The following is a 15,765-nucleotide window of genomic DNA, read 5'->3' as shown; positions in this document are numbered from 1 at the left end:
TAGATTGGTATTGCATGTGTGGGTTGAGGGGAAATGCCATTGTATTTCTTTTTTTGTTTGTTTGGGTTTTGTTTTTTGTTTTTTTGGTTTTTGGGTCAAACCTGGTGGTGTTCAGGGGTTACTCCTGGCTGTCTGCTCAGAAATAGTTCCTGGCAGGTACGGGGGACCATATGGGACACTGGGATTGGAACCAACTACCTTTGGTCCTGGATCGGCTGCTTGCAAGGCAAATGCTGCTGTGCTATCTCTCTGGGCCCAATGCCATTGTATTTCAACAACTATCTAACAGAGCTTTCTTCTTTCTTTCTTTGCTTCTATATATAACTGTACACCAACCAATAGGGACCCAACCACAAGACCTCTAGAAAGTCTCTACTTGGAGCTCTGTTCCATTACTTTACCCCTTCTGAATCCAAGAATCATGGTTCTTTCTCTCTCCCTCCCCTCCTCTCTCTCACTCTCCTCTCCCCATCCTGCTATTTACAGAGAAGAATAAATAAATAAAGTATTCTGACAAAGCCATTGGGAAGACTTTGACTGTTCAGCTGAGCTTTCCATCTAGAAAATTCAAGACAAAAGTCACTTGAGAAACTGCTTAAATGTGATTTCCAGACCAAGTGTCCCAGAGGCCCACTCACTGATATTGATCTCTTCTTCATCGTAAACATCCACTTCTGTCAGCCGAATGAGCATTCGGGACAAAATGCTGAGGAACTGCAGATAGGCACCTGTCTTCCCGATCTGTCGAGACATTGCAGTTAGAGTCAATTATTAGCACTAGGAACTCAAGCCACTTATTAGGCCCAGTCTACAGAGCACTGGCTAGAAATTCCAACATGTATCAATCCCCTCCCTTTCATAAAAGGAATGACCTATGTGAGTCTCCAAAAGATACAGATACTGGTGGGAAAAAAGGCTGAGAGAGGCAATGGTAGGAGGGCAGATGGGCACTTAGGAGTTGTAGATGTACTGCTTATTAATCATAGCAAACCTCCACTTTTAACTGTACCATTTTCAAATTTCAGAAATAGGACATATCTCAAGCTGAAGAAAATCTTCAAAAAAGTACCGCCAAGGGGCTGGAGAGACAGCATGGAGGTAGGCTGTTTGCTTTGCATACAGGACAGTAGTTTGAATCCCAGCATTCCATTTGGTCCCCCAAGCCTGCCAGGAGTGATTTCTGAGCACATAGCCAGGAGTAACCCCTGAGCACTGCTGGATGTGACCCAAAAGAAAAACAAAATATATATACCACCAATGACACATTCTTAAAGTCTAGCTTAACTGCAAACTTCTCATCTTGTACTAGAGTAAAATGAGTAAAATAAAATCCACTATGGAAGACAAAAAACTGGTATCTTTCTCATCATAGCCCAGCAAAAGAATATTTTTCTATTCCTTCTCTTTTATCACAGAATCCAGGCCAGTAATATTGTTGGTCACAATAAGTTAAATTTGAACATATGAAACACCCTATTGCCCTCCATCTCTATGCAATAAGTTTAGCAATGGATTTCCACATTCCTGACAACTACATACTCCACAAGCACCAAGGAATAAAAACAAGCTAGGGAATATCAGTGAAAATATGTGCAATACACCTCATAATTAAAAATAAAAAATTAGGGGCCGGTGAGGTGGCACTAGAGGTATGGTGTCTGTCTGCCTTGCAAGCGCTAGCCAAGGAAGGACCTCGGTTCGATCCCCCAGTGTCCCATATGGTCCCCCCAAGCCAGGGGCAATTTCTGAGCCCTTAGCCAGGAGTAACCCCTGAGCATCAAACAGGTGTGGCCGAAAAACCAAAAAAAATAAATAAATAAATAAAATAAATTTAAAAATTTTTTAAAAAAATGTGCAATACATATCATACATAAAGGATTGAAACTGTCGATATTTAAATAGAAAAATCAGATGATCGAGGGTCTGTTTTCTTAAACCATGGGGCAACCCTATATGGTTTCATGAAAAAGCAAGGCAACAGAATGAATAATGACCAACATCTAATTAAAAATCAACCAGATAAGGGGCCAGAGTGATAGTACAGTGGTAGGGCATTTGTCTTGCACATGGCTGACCCAGGATGGACCTGGGTTCAATCCCCGGTGTCTTGTATGGTCCCCCATGCCAGGAGCGATTTCTCAGCACATAGCCAGGAGTAACCCCTGAGCGTTACCAGGTGTGGCCCCAAACCCAAAAATAAATAAATAAATCAACCACATAATAAATGCAAGGTGTTCCTGGTAGCATTCATCCACCCATGTTACAATTCTTGGGTGAAAAGTGTAAGCAGCTCTGGTCTAGAGGTACAAACCATTGTAAAGGTGCCAATAAGGAGTCAAGACTAGCACAGGTATTAGGGCACAAGCTTTGCAAGGTACTTGCCTGACCTAGATTTAATTCCTGCAACACAGGGCCCCACCCTTAAGAATGGCCACATATGGCCCTGGAAGTCTCCAAGCAGTAGTGTATAATACATACATACTGATTTTTATTTTTTTTTTTGGTTTTTGGGCCACACCTGGCAGTGCTCAGAGGTTACTCCTGGCTGTCTGCTCAGAAATAGCTCCTGGCAGGCACGGGGGAACATATGGGACACCGGGATTCGAACCAACCACCTTTGGTCCTGGATCAGCTGCTTGCAAGGCAAACGCCGCTGTGCTATCTCTCCGGGCCCATACATACTAATTTTTATTTCTCACTGTATACTACCCTATGGAAATATTTTGGTTTGTTTTTTGGGAGATACCTTGTGGTGCTCAAGGCTTAATCCTGGCTCTGCACTCAGAAATCACTCTAGGAAGTGGTTGGGGACCTGTAAGAAATGCAGGGCTTCAAACCTGGGAGAGCTTTGTGCAAGGCAAGCACCCTACCTAATTTACTGTGTTTCTAGCCTCATATCACGGAAATGTTATCCTCCAGGTTGTTTTGTTGTGAATGTAGTGGTGCCAGGCATTGAACCCCCATCTCAAACCTAGACACATAACACAGATGCTTTATTACTAAGCTATGTCCCCAGCCATTGATGGTTTTTTTTTTTTTTCCCCACTTTTTATGGGAGCTGGGGTTTTTTGTTTTGTTTTGTTTTAAAGTTTTTATTGAAAGTTCTTTAAACATGTTTGATAAATTTCAATGTTGATATAGTGAGACCTTTTCTCAAACTTTCTGTGGCTGAATTATACAATACAGATGTGCCAAAATTCATCCAACCACCTTGATCAATGAAATTGAAGTTGCAATTAGAGAAATAACTACATCAACAACTATCATGACAATGGTAGTGATTGATAGAAATAGAATGCCTAAAAAAAAAAAAAAAAAAAAAAAAAAAAAGAAATAGAATGCCTGTCTCAAAGGCAGGGAGGAGCTGGGAGGGATGGTAATGGGGGTGGGCTTTGGTGGTGGGAAGGTTGCACTGGTGAAAGGGGGTGTACTTTTTTATGACTGAAACCCAGCTACAAACATGTCTGAAACCATGTTGTTTAAATAAAGATATTAATAAACAAAAAAAATTAAGTTGCCTTTTTTTTAAGTTGTGTGTGTGTATTTGCTTTGACATTTTTGTTTTGTTTGTTTTGGTTTTGCTTAGTGCTTACTCTATCTCTGCACTTACAGATAATTACTGGTAGGCTCTGGAGACAATATGAAATACTGGGGATTGAATCCAGGTTGGCCACATACAAGGCAAACACACTACCCTCTGTGCTTATCACTCCTGCCCCACCAATTTGTTATTCTACTGTTGTAAATAACACGGAAATGAACATCCATTCAAGTCTCTATACATACCTACGTACATATATGTGTATATGTGTATGCATCTGTCTATAGTAGGAGAGACAACTGGCAGTTAACATACTGAGTCATCACTCAAACACCCTGATTGTGGCAGTGCCAATGGCAGTGCTGACATTAGCACATACTTCCTATGGCCACTGATTCTCTAGAGGGCCCTGCTGACCTTTCATAGAAGGCTCCCACTCTAGGTTATAGTGAATCAGCTCCTCATTCTCCAATGAGGATACTGAAGGCTTACTACTGGCTCTAGGTTCAGGGATCAAGGTACCAATATATGGGATGCCAGAGATCAAACCTGGCTCTGAGTGTGCAAGGCAAGCATTCTATCTACTATCTAGTGCTCTGGCCCAGATCAGGCCATGTTTGAGCCATAATTTGACCCCAAGAACATCACTCTAAGATGCTCCTGCCTGCAGATCTCTTCCTGGCACTAATCACCTTTAGGTCTCCTCAAACACTCTCAGGGAGCCTGAAAAGAACCTGAAAAATAATAAGCCCAGGAGCAGCAATGGAGCAACAGTCTTCTTGCCAGCAGAGTGCTGCCCTCCAACCACTGCCAATCTTCTGTTCTAGCACAGAATCAAAGGCTCTGGCTTCTCACAGTGACTGTAGGAGAAAGTTCCCTCACTGGCATTAGGGAACAAGTGCACCCACATAGAAAATGCAGGATCAAAGTTACAGAGGATGAGGAGTATGCACAGAGAAGCCCCTCGGCCCGGCCACCCCCATTATGCAAAAGAGGAAACTGAGGTCAGGGTCTTGAAGTCACCATCCACTGGTCTACCATCCTCTGGTGGCAAGAATCTGCCACAAGGCCATGCAATGAGCAAATCCAGATTAGAGGGTATTTTTAGTCCCAAACCTTCCCATTGAGCATGAACATGTGGCCCCCATCCAGAGCTGAGGCCACAGTGGGGCTGGCCCACCTGAGGGGGCCCGCTGAGCAGCAGCCTGCGTGGGTGGAAACTGTCCACACGGCCCTCCGCTCGGTTGCTGTAGTCCATGTGGCTGGGCCGGGGCACCGTCCACTGTCGATAGTAGAGAGACTGCTCCGTGGATGTCATGGTCTTACTGAGTAGAGGGCGGAAGGAGCTGGCCCACATGACTGAGTGGGAGGGCAGGAGCGAGGCTGCCTTGGGCAGGCCGCTGCTGTCAGTGGCTGTGACCATGTCATACACTAGCTTGGGCAGGAAGACAATGGGTGGCTGCTGGCAGGCCTTGGTCAAGGAGCACTGTGGGGCCTGTAGCATGAGCGAACCAGCAGTGGGTCCCATGGGTGAAGATGATGAGCCTGAGGAAGAGAGCTGGACTGGTGGTGGGACGGACAGCTGAACACTCTTCTGGCTGAGCTTGAGACTGGAGTCAGGCTGGGGGCCCATTCCAGGGTTGTGCCTACTGATGGCTGGCGTCCCCTGGCTCACTCGAAGCCTCTGCCTCTCACCAGTGGCTCTGGATTCCTCTGAAGGGCCGCAGGATGTCGGGGACTTGGCCTGCTCCCCCTGAGGCTGAGCAGAGGACTGACTGCAGAGTGCTGAGCCTGCAGAGAGACAGACCTGTCAGCCACCTCACAACCCCTCTTCCAACCTGCTGTCTTCCCCTCTTTCTACAAGAGAAACTCCCCAGGCCAGAGACTGTATTCCTTAACACAATCCCACAGCCAAGAGCACCTTGTTCTGACAAAGCCCAGACATGCTAACACACACAGTCTGGTCCTGACTCCCACCCCTATCCTTGCACACAGCCTCCAAGATGGAATCCCCATCCTTCTCTGTTTTTAATTGTTCCAGAATCTTCCCCAGCTGTTCAACACTCAGATTTCCAAGCATGCCTTCTCCCTCCTACATCACTGGGCTCAAAGCTCACCTCTGCACTCACAGTTTATATCTAGGTAAAACTGTTCTCGGGACACTCAGCAAACCGGGTCCTGCCTGAAATCACCTGCCTGTCATGGGAGAATCCAAGAGGGGAACCTCAGCCTCGCAGTAACTATCTGCCCTCCATGGGGGCCCCATCAATGGTCAAAGAGAAGAGGGCCAGTGGACTCACAGCAGAGTACCCCAACTCTGCCTTCTCCATCACTCCAGTCATGGGAGAACTCCGGTGCTGGCTTACCATTACTCCAACCTAAGGTTCTCCAGAAATACAGAAAGTGCATCTTTTCCAGATATTGTCACCCTCTCAGCAGACTGGGATCCCCTGCAATTCTGCAGCCTATGCCTAACACCCCTGGCAGGGCTGGGAGAAATGGAGAAAACACTCTCCTGGTCAGAAGCTGCTTGAACTTTTCTCTAGCTAGGTGCCTGAAGTGATGGGTCATGTTAATGGTGGACAGAAAAGGCTGTGAGGAAGCTGAGCTTCTGGTTTGGAGGGATTGGGGCAGAGAAGCTCAGAGGTCAAGAAAGAGATATGAGCTTCGAAAAGGAGAGGTGCAGAGAACCCCCAGAATCTTCATTTATTTCCAGAAGTCAGAGAAAGCAGCCTCTCAGAGCCCTAGGAAGGACCCCCAACATGAGGGACTTTCTTTCCCCTCTACTCCTAGACTTCAGTGAGTCTGACCTCAGTCAATCCAGGTGTCTGCTAGTCTCTAAAAAAAGGGCCCAGTCTCCTCTAGGCCCCAGTTTGACTCTTGAGACAGTAGCCAAGTCTAGCTTCTCTGGGCCTGTTTTTCCTCTCTGAAATGTAGATGTTACTCTCAAGGCCCCAGTTAGCATCCTCCTCAGAGACCTCTGAGGACTTTCTGAAAAATCCTCAGTAAGAAAACTACCTTGGGGGCCGGAGAGATAGCATGGAGGTAAGGCGTTTGCCTTTCATGCAGAAGGTCATCGGTTCGAATCCCGGCGTCCCATATGGTCCCCCGTGTCTGCCAGGAGCAATTTCTGAGCATGGAGCCAGGAGTAACCCCTGAGCACTGCCGGGTGTGACCCAAAAACCACAAAAAAAAAAAAAAAAAAAAAAAAAAAAGAAAACTACCTTGGCTTGACAGAGAATTTCAGGTGGAGAGGGCTAGCTGTGAGCCAGGCCCAAGAAAACTCAGAGCACAGTGGCCCAAAAACTTTCTAGAAAGCTGTTAGGCTACAGTGGAAAAAGAACAAGTGCCCCCTCTCTAGTCTGGGCTCCTTAGCAGCTACCTGGTACCCAGACTTTCTGCATAATTGCAGCAACAGGAAAACAGCCCCATCCTTTGGCTGTTGGACTCTACCAGCTCACAGAGTCACATTTGCCTCATCTGACTCTACCTGTGTGTCCCTACCTTTCTCACTGTGTGAGATGAAGAAAGGAGAGAGAACAATAAAGGCATCCCACATGCCCAAATGTCCTGACCTCACAGCCTCATTTGCTTTCAGCCAGGCTCCTACTACATTCCCCTACTCACTAAGGGGTTTCAAGCAACATGGAGCTTTCATGTCTGCCTTCCTACAGGGATATCTCCTCCAACAAATACCTTCTCCTCCATGACCGGAGGACAGCTGCTCTCTGAAACTTGCTGTAAACATACCCTGTCCCCAGGCTAGCCCCAACCAGAGATTACTGTCCCTTCTCATGTATCACTGTTGCTGTTTAGATTAGAACATGTGGCCTTGAAGAAGAACAACATGACACGATCTCTAATGTGCTGTGAACTTCCTGAGCATGTTCAAATGGAATCTTTCACAGCCTGATTCCAATAGAAAAATTCCCCCAAAAATTCATCTCACAAGAGAAGGTCCTAATTGTTCCAGAGCCCAGGCATCCCAGAGGGTGGCACAAGGAGACAGAAAGACATCTGTCATGTCCCCACTCCCTCCACCCAAGATCACCCTAGTTTGGGAAGTCAGCTAATGTTAAATTCTCATTTCTTCTCTCTGAAGGCTCATGTTTCCTTCCTTATGTTTCTGAAGATTTTCTTCTCCCCAGAGCCACAAGGACTTATCTGAAGGCTACTCTGACAATGTCATCAGATACATGGCAGCGGGCATATCCAGGAATAGGAGCCACTGAACCTCACTGGTTTAATCCAAAGTCTTCTCATTCCCAGGTGCCTGACTTGGGAAACACTGGCCTGCTGGAAAGTTCAGGTCTTTAGAGCCTCTGTTTTTTCCCAGTCCTAGGTAAAAATAAAGGATCCTTTCGTCCTCTGAAATCTCCAAACTAAACTCGGTCACCTGGGAGCTTGTTTCCACTAGGAGACTTACTGGATGCTTTGGAGGAGTGGGATGAAGAAGCTGAGTCATGGGAGCAGGACCTTTCCCTCTTCACGGGACTCTTCTTCTCTGAGGTGGAGCCTGCTTTGAACACACATACCCACAATCAATGTTTAGAAATCATGTTCCCAATGTCCAACTGGCACTTTACATCTAACATCTTTTTTCATCTACCCACCCACTCATCCATGCATCTGCCCATCCATTTTTCCATCCATCTGTCCATCTCTGCATCCACCTACCCACTCATCCTTCTGCCTATTTATCGATTTATTCATTCATCCATCAGCCTATTCATCCACTCATTGAACCATCTTCCCATCAACCTATTTCTTCATCTACCCACTCAAGCCATCTAGCTGTCATCATTCAGAGGGCCACCTCTTGTGGGACAATGAGGAGAATGAAGGAAAAGGGATAAGCCAACAATACACACATACCCTACTGATTTAGAGACTCATATGGCTAGGAAGGCAGGAGGCCAAAACTTCCTGGTAGAGGAGACACTTGGTGTGAATCCCGAAAGGCCATTTGGGGTCTCCAGGTGAAGCAGAGAGAGTTGGAGGAATAGAAGACACTATACGATCCCTGAAGCACTGCCAGGATTAAGTCCTGTGCTTAGAGCTAGAACTCATCTCTGAGCACCATTAGATGTGGCATTTCCCCCCAAAACAGCAAACAACAACAACAAAATTGAAGGGGGAGCTCAAAGTAGCAGCAAGAACATCTTTATGTCTCAGAGGTAACAAGGACAGAGCTCACCTGAAGAGCCCAAACATGCTGAGTGCAACCAAGAGCACAGGTGTGAAAGCTACAGAAGTGTGGGAAGTCAAAGCCAGGAGTGTGATGTCTTCACCTAGCAACAGGGATACTGGGATAGTCTAATGCTCTGCCCAGTATCATGGAAAAGCACTGACATAGCGGCTAGGGAGCTGGAGATGTGAGAGGGCAGCCAGGTACACCCCACCTCCATCCTCTCCTCTACCAATACCCACAAGCACTTTCTTGTTTTGTTTTTCACTCTACAGTTAACTATGGCCATGCCCTGTTCTGCTCTGCTCTGCCTCGCATGTACTATTAAAGACACAGTATTGGAGTCTCAGGGCCTGCAAATGAAGCTGGTTTGTTTTCATCCATCTCAATAATGGACAGTCGATTCCATTAAGTTGAATCCATTAAGTCCACTCACAGAGAAGAAATAATCGAGTGAATCTTACACCTGGTGCAATTTCCACCAATGATTTTAGTAAAGCCTGAGCTTGAATCCCAAGAAAATCTTTTCTTCTGCACTGTAACGAATTGTATAGACAAAATCTATTTCCATTTTCCAATGCCACCAAAAAAGAAAAAAGAAAGAGAAAAAGGGCTGGGAAGCAAACTGAATTCAACAAAGGATTTGCTGTTTTCTTCAGACTATCTAAATTGTTCTCTCAAGACTGCTGAGCAGCACACAGGCTCTGTGGGCCATTCTGCATTGGAGACAGGCACTCAGATAAGTGTAGGGGGGCCCCACATTAGGAGTTGAAGACCTCCAGAGTGGTACTGTGGGGAGTTGGCACCTGCCCTCACCTTCTGTCACCAGCTCCTCATCCTCATTGTCAGTGCTGCTCAGCTTCTCCGCGTCGCTCTCCAAAGCTTCACCCCGTGTGCCCTTCTCCACAGGCACCTCATTGCTCACAAAGTAGGCAGCCAGGCCAAGCTCCTGCTCCAGAGCAGTCCGCACCAAGCAGGAGGAATTAATCAGACGCAGGTCACAGTACCGCAGAGACCTGAGGGATACGGAAGCCGTGCCTGAGCACAGACAGGCACTGTCTCACAGGGTCTAACCAGCAGACGGGAAGGCAGATGGTCCACCTGTGAAGCCTTGCAAGGAAGTTGGGAGAGCACCTGCTTCCTTTTAATTCTCAGTTGTATACAAAAGTATCTGACTGCCATGCACACACCCTTTCAGAAGACAGAATTTTCTGGGAGTTATGCAATGTCTTTTTCCTCCTTGGAAAGCTGGGAAAGAGTATTCATTACCTCTAAGTGCACTATTGTGAGGATCCTATGTAATAAGTGGACATTTACTCAATTAACATCTAAAATGCATCTGGGACTGGAAAATGAGGGGGAGCAAGTCATCACCATGTGGGAAGTGAGGTCAGCCTGGAAGACAGACCCATAAGTAAGAATGTACAAGAACAAGTGCCAGGAAAGGCCCAGGATCGATGAAGGTGTCAGCTAAGAGCCAGGAGCAAGGCCAATATGGGTGCCCGTGCAGCTCACAGAACCTCATGTGATCTCAAATGGCTTTTCATTTGCTCCTCTGGTACCTACAATAACAATAGTGATGTCTGTTGCAAGCAGTCAAGGCTCTGTAAAAGGCTTGCATGGGCCTGTCATAGAGAAGGTGTTCAGTAAATACTTGCTAACATTTGAAATAGTCCAATGCTAGCTCAGTCTCTGAGCTGTTGAGGTGTGAAAAAATGAATTCATGGGACATAGCACCCACAAAGGGAAAGCACTTTGAAGCAGAGGTCTCCAGCAAGACCCTGGCTCTTCTCTTGAGTGCTCAGTTACTCTATAGTAGCCAGTCACTGATTTAAGTGGCTGCCTTCCTGGAAGTCCAATGATCTGCTTTAAAATTTTTATTTATTTCTATTTTGGCTTGTGGGCCACACCTTGTGATGTTTAGAGGTTATTCCAGGCTCTGCAAGTCAGAAAACACTCCTGGTAGTACTTAGGGGACATACGGGGTGCCAGAGATGGAACCTGAGTAAGCAAGGCAAATAGCCTGACCCACTGTACTATTTCTCCGATCCCATGACCTTCTGTGTGAATGCCTGTGTGACCATAATGGCATCATGGGGTTGAATGAATTCCATGCTTGATTCCTCCCAAGCATCATCAGGCATGTTCTTCCATCCCATCACTCTTTAACACATCAAGAATGACTGACTCTGGGAGTCCCCATGCCGGAGACCTTCTTTTTAGCCTGGGGAGTGCTGGGATGCTTGGCAGGCCCCCAGCCATCCCCCTCTTTCTCCCCTGGACTCCAGGCCTTCCCCGGGTGCCGGTCCAAGTGGACTCTATAGGGGTCATTAGGCTTTCTCCCTAACTCTCCCTACACTAATGGGAATGTGCTTTGGGAGGAGGGCGGGCCGTTCTAGTACTGGTTTATGTTGGGATAGTCACTGGAAATTTTTTCTCCTTGGTCTCCTATTGATAGTATTGTATGCATATAGTTTATATATGCATAATATCCATCTTGTATTGTGACCTTGATACTGCCCTACAAAGCTCATTTCTAATCTTTTACTGCCTCAGTCCCAACCCTTATTTACCCCCATCTTCCCATGTAGGCGCAGCTCATGACATGAAGCTCACCACATAGAGTGATGAGTGCAGTTAGAGAAATAACTACACTGAAAACTATCATAACAATGTGAATGAATGAGGGAAATAGAAAGCCTGTCTCGAGTACAGGTGTGGGTGGGGTGGGGAGGAGGGAGATCTGGGAGATTGGTGGTGGGAATCTTGCACTGGTGAAGGGGGGGTGTTCTTTACATGGCTGTAATCATACAACTACAATCATATTTGTAATCATGGTGTTTAAATAAATATAATTAAAAAAAAAAAGAATGACTGGCTTTCCAGCCAACCTGGACACTAGAGGCAAAGGTGGCCCAGAAATTCTTTTACCAAGTCTCAAAGACTATTCAACATTTCCAAAATAAGAAAAACATTCATAACACACAGAGTCACAGCGATTCTCGTAGTCATGGTAAGAAGCTGAGCAAAACATTAAATCTAAACTCTAGAAGCAGGACCTTCATCTGAACTCAAAGGTTGCCCTGGTCTTGGATTCACATCACAGTCATCTGCTGATCATAAGAAATAGATCAATTTTATTGTGACTGATGCCACCTAGAATTGAGCGGTAGAACCATGGAAAGGTTTCACACATCCCTCTACTCACCTTGGTAAGGATTCTCCTTGTGGGTCCATCCCACTGAAGATTAGGATGCAAGGCAGGCCTTCCAACTCCAAGTAAGTCTGAGGTCTCCACTCTGCATCCTCAATTTTCTGCCACATCTGCAGGTAATTAAAGAGACAGACAGTCCTGAGACTCCTGCTGGGAGACTTTGATTCCTACTGTTTTAACACCTGCAATATGTCCTCTGCTTGAGAAAGCAAGTTTCCCATACTGCAAATAAACCCATCACTTGCTTTACCAGCTTCTCCAGCTGTGTGTAATACCACCTGACACATATTAGCCACACAAGAAATAGCTCCTAAATTGTTTCTTCCAGAGAAAGAACATGGCCTCAAAGTGTTTTTTCACTTCTCTTCTCCTATAATCTCAACCAGGGGGCTCTGCCTTTCATTAACAATTCCTCTTCACTAATTCTCCCCAACTGCTGGCCCTCACTCTTTCTGTATTGTTTCATCACCTGTAAGTTTTGTGAGACGCTATTATTGTCTAGGTGATGTGCTCATTTGGGCAGCTGAGATCTGTGGGGGTGCTCTGCATTTTGAAGAAGAATCAGATGACAGATGAGGGTACTGAATCTGCCCAGCTGTGGGCAAGTCCAGATGTAGGGAAAGAGGCAAAAGAAGGAAAGATGGAGTTGAGAGTTACTGACAGATAAGCATTAGTTAGTTAAAAGGAAAAAAGTGCACCTATAGAATAAAAGCATGTTAGAGCCAGAACAATAGTACAGCAGTAGAAAAGGTGCTTGCCTGGCATCTGGCTGACCTGGGTTCAGTCCCTGACATCCTATATGGTCCCCACTATGTCCTGCCAGGATTAAATCTTGATTGCAGAGACAGGAGTAGGCCTAGAGGAAAGTCAAGTGTAGGCCCAAAAGCAAACAAAAACAAATAACGCACTCCAAAAACATGCTTCTGTTATGGAAGAAATGGGGGAAAGGGGTCAAATACTCAAGACCTATGCTTAATCATTTTACAAACCCTTATTTGCATAGGAACACACATGATCATACTCAATTGGTCATTTCTACAAGCCCTCATAGAATATAACCAGTCAGATAGAAGAAATATCTGTGAGGGGTAGATGGAATATATATACATATATACATATATATATATATATACATATATACATATATATATATATATATATATATATATGTTCAGATTTCTGTTGTATGAGTGGAGTTGTTAGTTATCTTAGACAATGGAGATTTCTGCTGAACTCCTAGTATGAGTGGGAGCTGTAAATAGAGTTGTAATGTGAAGACATCTAGTGGTCAGTGTGAATCTCTTAGTCATTGTCCACAGAACTTAAGAGTTTTCCACAGGAAAGTGAGATATGCTGGAACACTTCTACCCCGATGTTTGAAAGAACTTGGAGAAACACTGAGGGAGCACATTTATAAGCAACTTGTCACCACTGCACTGACAGACATAGGAGGGATGAGAGGGGAGTGAATAGAAGCAGCAAACGCAACTGGGTACAGAGGCTCCACGAATCAGAGTGTTTTCTCCACTTCAGCTTCCACACCCCTTAGACCACCAAACCCACCTGCCCCCCTGGAGAAGCTCAATCCTTTGTCCCTGACCCAGGGCCCCACCTTGAGCTGCTTCACAAAGTGCTTCCCCACAGTGATGCCCGAGCTGGGGTTGCCCAGGATGATCTCAAAGTGTTCCTCCAGCGCCAGTCGAGCACGCACATGGGCCAGCCGCTCATAGGCCACAGCCGCCAGTGGCGAGCAAGGGACCCGCAGCAGCACCATGAGCCCATGGCCACAGGGACACTGCTTTGGGGAGTTGATGAGGTTCTGGGTGATCTCCAGCGTCTCCACTGATGTATAATTCTTCATCTGCGAGAGGCCGCTCACAGCCATCATGGCAGCCGCATAGTGTTGTACAAGGACAAAGGTCCTGATCACTGCACTGTGCAGGCGGGGGAATCTGGAAGAAACAGAGATCATGGGTGATGGGGCCACCAGGACTATCTTTGACCCTGGACATGATAAGAACATGACAAAAATATGACAAGAACATGGCTAAGACTGCATGATCTGGAGCTTGTGTAGAAACCTACAGCCACCAGGAAGACCACGTATGAGCCCAGGTTCTGGAGGATAATATAGTAGAGAGCCCACAGGGCTGGGCCAAGGAACCCAGCATGCTCTGGGAAGAGGCAGACTTTCTACAGCAAACCAGCCCCAACTTCAAGCACTCTGAGCACAGGCAACTTTGAGCTGCTTCTTTAGAAATAGATCCTTTGCACTCTGAAATGGGAAGTCTTCCTTAGAATCAGATGATAAGCTGCTTTGTCATTTCCACTTAGGATGCAAACATATCCATTCCATGTCTCTGGTTTCTTTATTTTCCAGCACCTGCACATAAGTGGATGCTCGATAAATATTTGTGTGCCAACTGTGAAAATCAATGCCTGTTTATTGACCTTGGCTTTTATCAGCTCTCTGGATAATTCCTTGAGTTGGGTTCCTGACCCCAGGTTCCCACTGAAAACAGAAGATAAGAACAGAGACTATTCCAAGCCCCATAGAAGCTGGAAGCATTTTTGCCTCTATTCCTTGAGATCAGAGGTTCCCAGACTTATTTGACTTAATATCCATTTTTCAGGAAAAAAAAATCACTTAGTGCCCCCCTGGAAATCTATCTTTAAGAAAACAAAAGAATTCACCTCCTCAATTGCAGCTAAAGACACTATTACCCCCTACAATGCTTTTGTGCCCTCCACTGCAAGGTATGGCCCCCAAACTAATATACCAAATTAACAAAAAGGGTACTTGGTAACCCTTAAGCTACCTTGCTCTGCCTCTGTAAAATGACAACAGAGGGCTGAGAGTGATGACAATACTTTGCCTTCCTGCCTGACATGACAGCTCTCACCAGGGTGACCATGTCCTATGAGAAAGGTGCCACTTATTTTGTTTTTGGGTCATACCTGGCAATGCTCATGGCTTATTCCTTGTACTCAAGAATCACTCCTGATGGGATTGAGGTATCATATGAATGCTGGGGATCGAACTCAAATTGGCATGCAAGGTAAATGCCCTATTCACTGTACTATCACTCTCACCCCAGTAAGTTGCTACTCAAAAGCAACGTCTTCCCCCATCTCCAAAAGGTAAGTCCAGGCAGAGCCCAAATAACAGGACAGATTTACTATCCACCCTAAACCACCAAAAGTCTGCATGACCACCTATAGAAATAGATGGCAGTAAGACTTAGAAAGAAAAAAAACTCACAAACTTTTACCTGGAAATTTCTGGAATGAGCCCAATAATGAGGGAACCAGGCAAAAAACCAGTAGTCACCCTGAGTTGAAAAATGGCAGTAATACCCATTGAAATCCTGAGAACTAGAATGCGTTAGAGGGATGCTTCAGAGGAGAGAACTGTACATAGAGGAACTCAGGAGAGTTCAAAATGGTCCCCCAACCCTCAGCTAAACTAGGATCTGGCTGTGCATGTGAAGAAGCTTCCAGAGGCCAAGAAAGAACCATCCAAGTCATTGTTTCTCAAAGTGGACACAGTGTGTTTTCCTGAGACAGCTGGGGTGATGGTGAGTTTGCCAAGTCACAGCTCTAGTTAAGAGTGTCTGTGAGGGGCTAGAGCAGTGGCACAAGCAGTAGGGCATTTGCCTTGCATGCAGTTGACCTAAGACAAACCGCCATTGAATCCCCCAGCATCCCATATGGTCTCCCGAGTCAGGAGCAATTTCTGAGCACATAGCCAGGAGTAAGCATCACTGGGTGTGTCCCAAAAAGCAAAAAAATAAAGTGTCTGTGAAGTAGTGGTGTAGTTGA

The 15,765-nt window shown here is 45.8% G+C and overlaps 1 protein-coding gene across 1 annotated transcript in view; it reads right to left on the bottom strand.

Annotated features, from left to right (window-relative positions):
• Positions 1-15,765, bottom strand: part of GREB1 (growth regulating estrogen receptor binding 1) — a 69,119-nt gene that overhangs the window by 15,608 nt on the left and 37,746 nt on the right. Inside the window, exons 17-22 of the mRNA XM_049784551.1 lie at positions 13,556-13,895; positions 11,938-12,053; positions 9,546-9,745; positions 7,968-8,057; positions 4,722-5,332; positions 639-741 (exon numbers count right to left, since the gene is read on the bottom strand). Of these exons, the coding sequence (XP_049640508.1) occupies positions 639-741; positions 4,722-5,332; positions 7,968-8,057; positions 9,546-9,745; positions 11,938-12,053; positions 13,556-13,895 (1,460 nt within the window). The remainder of the gene's footprint in view (positions 1-638; positions 742-4,721; positions 5,333-7,967; positions 8,058-9,545; positions 9,746-11,937; positions 12,054-13,555; positions 13,896-15,765) is intronic.

Source organism: Suncus etruscus, chromosome 12 (genome assembly GCF_024139225.1).
Source record: "Suncus etruscus isolate mSunEtr1 chromosome 12, mSunEtr1.pri.cur, whole genome shotgun sequence".
Lineage (NCBI taxonomy): Eukaryota > Metazoa > Chordata > Mammalia > Eulipotyphla > Soricidae > Suncus > Suncus etruscus.
The sequence above is the reverse complement of the archived record's forward strand: the minus strand, read 5'-3'. Positions and strand labels throughout refer to the sequence as shown.